This window comes from Trichechus manatus, unplaced genomic scaffold (assembly GCF_000243295.1).
Source record: "Trichechus manatus latirostris isolate Lorelei unplaced genomic scaffold, TriManLat1.0 scaffold00030, whole genome shotgun sequence".
In the NCBI taxonomy this organism is placed as follows: domain Eukaryota; kingdom Metazoa; phylum Chordata; class Mammalia; order Sirenia; family Trichechidae; genus Trichechus; species Trichechus manatus.
The window spans coordinates 18,748,187-18,754,696 of record NW_004443966.1 but is presented as its reverse complement, the minus strand read 5'-3'; the positions used below and the strand labels follow the sequence as shown (position 1 = coordinate 18,754,696).

The 6,510-nt window shown below is 40.7% G+C and overlaps 1 protein-coding gene across 1 annotated transcript in view; it reads right to left on the bottom strand.

Moving 5' to 3' along the window:
* NEO1 (neogenin 1) overlaps window positions 1-6,510 on the bottom strand; it is a 216,027-nt gene that overhangs the window by 14,898 nt on the left and 194,619 nt on the right. Inside the window, exon 22 of the mRNA XM_023729866.1 lies at window positions 2,465-2,612. Coding sequence (XP_023585634.1) covers window positions 2,465-2,612 — 148 coding nt within the window. The remainder of the gene's footprint in view (window positions 1-2,464; window positions 2,613-6,510) is intronic.

Genomic DNA, 6,510 nt, shown 5'->3' with positions numbered 1-6,510 from the left:
GGGGTCCCTGCACCGAGAAGCTGCTAGTCTGGGGTAAGACTGATGAGAAGGCCGACAGAGAGAAAAACCCTTCCCCTGGAGCTAACGCCCTTAATTTGGACTTTTAGCCTACTTTACTGTGAAACAATAAATTTCTCTCTGTTAAAATCATCTACTTGTGGTATTTCTGTTATAGCAGCACTAGATGACTAAGACAATTACCAGTGTGGAAAGCTTTTAGATTTGATAGTGGCATGCTGAGGTAAGCTCTAATCTGATGGTTTCTACTTACTTCATGAAGTAGAAGCCCAGGTCATCTGTTAAGAGAGAGGGGGAAAAGGGGGTTGTGTTGAGAAACAATGAGGGGTTTGACTCTCTAACTGCTGTCAACTTTAAGGTTGTAAGATTCTACAGACAGCTACAATTTAAACGGGAGGTATTTCAGGCATCAGAAAAGAAGTTAGAAAAACTCACTTATTTTCTTCAGTGGTTGATGAAACACTTGGAAAGCAAGTCACTGGGGGAGGGGAAAGCCCTGTGAAGGCTTCATATAGTTCTTTTAAACAAAGGGACCCAATAAGTGAGGCTTGCAGATTCAAATACAGAATATGGAGACCACTGAGAACTCATTTTCTACCTCTTAATCTGAAGAATGAGTACTTTTTATGTACTTTGAATCTTAAATCCCCCAAAACACCCAGGATTTTCTGTCAGTTTGGTCCTTAGATTCTTTTAAATAAAGATCTCAAGATTTCTACAACTAGATATAAAATCGAGCTCATAAAGATAGATAAATGATTGACAAAGAAGCTTGCAGAAAAGTTATAGAGTAGAAAAAATTTCACCTTTGAAGCTTTCAATTTCTATAATCAAAAGTAGACAGTGAGAGCTGTAAGAAGCAGTGATCAGGTGGCTTATAAAAGGAGCCCCCATTCTCTTGGGAAAGTGATGCAATGAAGGCTATGGGAAGCTACTTTATTTGGGCAAAAGAAAGTCAGAGAGATTCAAAACATCACACAACCTACAGAAAATAACATAAAGTCATTACTAGCAGTTTGTAACTTCAGTTACATGGTAGTTTGTATTTGTACCTGTCCTGTTCATGGAAAACAAACAAATTATTGTTATCAAATACATGCAACCTTGTCCTGGGCTGACCAAGTCAGATAATCCCAAACACAGACATAAACTTCTCTTCCATGGAGCAACACTCTCATCTTACGACCTTTCGGGATACTGCAACTGAAGTCCTTTTATTGCCCACATTATGTTTTGCTATTATGGGCAATATGTGACTCTCCTTTTTTGCTATCTGTCTTGCTAGCCAGATACATGAGTTGAATGTGACCTAGGGTCAAGAACTGTCTCAAGTTTTGAAGTGTGGGCTATAAACACTATATAATTGAACCTCTCTGTTATCTGCTACCATTAGTCACAAGCCCCAAAATTCTAGAGAAGTAGTCCAGCCATTTGACCTCTCTGGGAAATTAATACGCTGATTACGAACAATCTTTCCTTACTCATGAAAGCAAACTACCACCTCCCTACCAACCCCAACCAGGATCTCTACAGTTGTTAGCAATTTGTTAAATCTTTATGTACCTGAAAGAAAAAAGGTACACTTATTTAAAAATATTCTTAAACTTAGATTTGGAATAAGGAGACTATGGTCTTCTTTCACAGTGACCCTATGAGTTGGAATCGACTTGATGGCAATGGGTTTGGTTTTTGGATTTGGTCTTTCATCTTAGCTGGCATTTGTGCCATATGCAGTCTGCAGAAATATCCACACACTCCTGTGCAGCCAGTTCACTGCGTGCATATATAACTGCAAAGGGGTTACCAGCAATGCTGGACATCTTCCACTTTCCCTTCCAGATCTACTCTCTAGCTGGCTTTATAACTTCAGAGGTTGAACTAAATGGACTGTATCTGCTTGGTAACCTTGACCTTGGCTTCCAGTTGGGTTTGGCCAATAGAAGGTGCTCGCATGACACCGCAGGGTAGCAGGTGTTTTTTTTTTTCCCATCCCCTCCCTGCTGGGCTAGAGGTTAGCAGTGGTTACAGTCCTCTGTCTACCAGCACAGCTCCTATCGGGACGCCCTCTCCTATAGCTTTAGATCTCTGAAAACAAGTCCCTCCTCTTGCCTTTTCAGGCCTAAGGGTGACAGCGGCTTGTCACTGCTGCTAGCCCTTCAACATCCCTGCCTAGTTTCCCTTAGCCCTACCTCTGCCTTTGTAAATGGCCCCTTCTTTAAACTTTCTTTCACCCCTTTGAAGTGTGCCACCTCTTTCTTGCAAAGGCCCTGACTGCTACCCATTTCCAGGAGGAACTATTTTCCATTTCTTTTTAAAGTTATTTCAAATATCCCTCTTCGTGTATTTTATGTTTTAATTCTGTGCACAATTTCAACTACAGAAGATAAAAAGAAGCAAAAGAATAGGTACCCCAAAATCTGTGGCTTGCATTTAGGGGACTCCTTACTTTTTCTGGTGAGAGGTGGTGCGCCTGGTGCAGAAGACAGCAATGATCACAACCACCACGATGGTGATGACGCCTACAGAAACGATGATGACCAGCAGTATACTACTGTCTAGAGGGGACGTGGGGCTTCCATGAGGACTGTTACTGCCTAGAGAGGGAAAAACGTTACATTTGTTAGTGTTAGAGAATTCTAAATATGTATGCACTCAGGCTGTAGGAGCATTCAAGATACTTTGTGTGAACCTTTTTATAACACTCATCACTACGCTGTGTATAAAAGTGCCTCATGAACATGACTACCTTCTCTACAGTATGAATTTCTGGAGAGCTAGGAGTTTGCCCTATGTACAGTTGTTAGCAGAGCGCATTGTACAAAGTTGGTGTTCAATAAAAGCTTCTCAAATTGTACTGAATGCTCAAGAGCTTTCAAAGTTTCAGAAGTACTTGGACAAATAAGGGTCTACCCCTCCGGTGTCTTATGTTATATATAAATTTATCTTGTAAAGCGCCATCTGTAAATCAACTTTTCTTTCAAAACCATTCAAAAAAGATATATTCATACAAAGCAAACATTTTCTCCAATATAAATAACCTGAAATTATAAAAATTACTTGAAAAATAAAGTCTCTCCGCTTTTATAAATACAGTAAAACCTGTGAAAGCTGGAACCTGTGTAAGGCAGAAACCTGTCAGAGAAGGAAAATATGAATATTTTCTGCTAATAAAGAACAATGGAAAAATGGTAAGACTGCGCCCTGACAAAGGCGGAAAACTTTAGGGACCTGGAAAAACAAGGCAGTCCCGTTGAGTTCCAGCTCTCACAGGTTTCACTGTATACAGTCTATGCAGAATTAATTCTCTTACTCAACTTCAAGAAAAAGTGTGGGAATCTCTTTCACAACACTGGATTAGCTGACCTTCCAACCTTGATTCTATGATGATATAGTCTACAGCTAAGCACAGTGCTAAATCTGGGGCTGATTTAGATGGACTTAAGAGCTTACCCTTCTAACAGTTGGTTCAATCATTTTTAGCCTTCATTTCTGAGAAAAAGGTAAGCAGACAGACAACTTAAATTGTACATACTGACCTTCGACAAAATAACATTCTTGTATTTGGGAAAGACTATGGGACTGCGGCCGACAGAATTAAACCATATTGTTCATGTTAGAGTAGGGCTTTACAGAAAGCTTTTAATAACAACAGTGCTGAGCTACTAGGTGGTATACCTGGTGGGGAAGGCATTGCAAATCAGAGGCTGGGGGGCTGGGGCGTGGGAGGCAAGCAGAAGTGGCGGTAGTTCTTTCCTGCATTCAACAGACAAGTTCTAATTTAACTGCCTTTGACCCCTAACATCTAAGTTGTCCAAAAGCTTCCTTCTAAGACAGAGCAAAAGTGAGCTGCCAACACGCCCACCAGGGACAACATTATGGGCCACTACTTTAAGCATTACTTGGACTACTGCAACAGCTTCCTGTTTTTCATACTCTTGGCCCCCAACTTACTCTTCACTGTCATCATAGTAATAGTGGACATTCAATAAATAAATGGAAGTCATACTGTATAGTAGTTATCAGATACTTTACGTATGTCATTCACAGGATACAGCTCAAATTTCTTAGCATCGGTACTTCAGCTTTTGACAGGCTGGTTCTCACCTTCCTTTTCAACCCAGTCTGTACCCTGCCTCTAGGCAGTGTGATCCCTGGAGAGACCATGTTGTTTTACATTGCTATGCCTTTGCACGTGCTGTTATCACTTCCTGGAATGCTCGATTCCCTCGTCATGCAGCTATCTTCTATGCCCCCTTTAAGACCTGGATTAGGTATCACCTCTTCTATGAAGCTCTCCCGTCTCTCTACCAGGCAGTTTGTCACTCACTCCTCTTGCTCCATGGCCTGCTATATAAAACCTAAACCATTAATAACTGCATGAGTGAATGAATGCATATATGTATAAATAAAAGACAAAGGAATTAACTACTCTTCTCACAGCTGTGAATATTATACTATGAACAGTACATAAATGGAACATATGTATCCCAGGAGGAGAAATAAAATCCTAGAATTCAGAGCATGAAAATTTCCTGAAACATACAAGTTTGGTCTGGCTCTCCTAAGAACAAGCTGATTTCCCTGAAGTCTCGACATACTACTTTTTATTTAAACAGACATTGGAGACTGAGAGATCATTTTATTCTCACAATTGAGCTATAAGTTTCTAGAGGATAGGCCTTTCACTTCCATATGTCTATCTTGGGCAGGGGTGGGAAGACAGTAAGGTTTGTTTCTGGTAACTCATTTTGTGGACATTTTGCCATTCTGGATTCCTACATCTTGTACAGAACCTCATGCGTTTTGGGCTGCATGTGATAGAAAAGGCATAAGCAGAAGTCAGGAGACCTGAGATTTGGCTCTAGGACTGCCATAATTAGTGGGTAGCCCCAGGCACACTACTTCTCCACTGTGTCTTATTTTATATTTTTTTATTATAGTGAAAATATACAGAACAAAACATACGCCAATTCAACTATTTCTACATGTACATCCAGAGTGTCCTTTTTTTTAATCGTGAAGGTTTAGAGTAATTGGTTTCCCATTCAATAGTTTATACACAAATTGTTCCATGACATTGGCTGCAATCCCAGCAAAGTGCCGGCACTCTCCGTTACCATCTTGAGTTCCCTATCTGCATTCATCAGTTTTCCTGTCCCTTCCTACCTTCCTACCTTTTGGTCTCATACAGAGTTGCCATGAGTAGGAACTGACTCGACGGCAACAGATTTGGTTTCTTTTGTTTAGATGATTGTTCTAAGGAGCGCTTTCCTCATGTGCACTATCGTTTACAGGACTGTCTATTATTTCGCTGAAAGGTGATCTCCAGGAATGGCTTCAGTTCCAAGTTAGAAGGGTATTTAAGAGCTACAGCCTCGGGGGTTCCTCCAGTCTCTCTCAGACCAGTAAATCGGGTCTTTTTTATGAATTTGAATTTTGTTCTACATATTTCCCCCCACACACACTCTAACGAACTCCTATTGTCATCCTGGTCAAAGTGGTCGGTAGTGGTAGTTGGGCACCACCTAGTTCTTCTGGTCTCGGGCTGGTGGAGGCTGTGGTTCCTGTGGTCCATTAGTCCTTTGGACTAATGGTTTCCTTGAATCTTTGGTTTTCTTTACTCTCCTTTGCTCCAGATGGAAAAAACCCAGTAACTGTATCTTAGATGGCCGCTTGCAAGCTTTTAAGACCCCAGATGCTACTCACCAAAGTAGGGATGTAGAACATTTTCTTTAAGAACTATGTTATGCCAACTGACCTAGATGCCCCGGGAGACCATAGTCCTTAGCATTCAAGGCCAGTAACTCAGTCCCACGAAGTGTCTGGATATGTCCAGGCTGTTTACATGACTGTTCCCCATGTGTTCTATTATATATATGATATACATGCTGCACATACAAATATGTATGTAGAAATATCCACAGCCAAACCTATATATGCATGTGGGTGTACTCCCATGTGCACTCCCACACCTATTCAGCATACATATTCATCTATGTATCCACTCATAAATTATCGTTTGTTATTACTGTCCTTGCAGGATTGTGTATGTTATAATAGTTACCATCGTTGCCTTTTATTCTTGTGTGCCTCTCAGTATCTTCCCTTGCCTTGGTTACGTTGTGCTGACTTCCCTCATATTGTGTACTGCCTTTCCTTTCACCAAAGTTAACACGCGTCTACTCTCTAGTGAATTTCCCTCCCTCCCCCTCCCATCCCTGGTAACCAATAAAAAATGTTTCTTTTTGTGTGTAAACCTTAACTATTTATAATAGCAATCTCATACAATATTTGTCCTTTCAGCATCCACACTGGTAATGAAGAAGTTAAACTGTCCCTGTTGGCAGATGATATGATACTATGCACAGAAAACCCTAAAGACTCCACAAGAAATCTACTGGAACTAATAGAAAGATTCAACAGAGTAGCAGGATACAAGATAAACATTCAAAAATCAGTTGGATTCCTATACACCAGTAAGGAGAATGATGA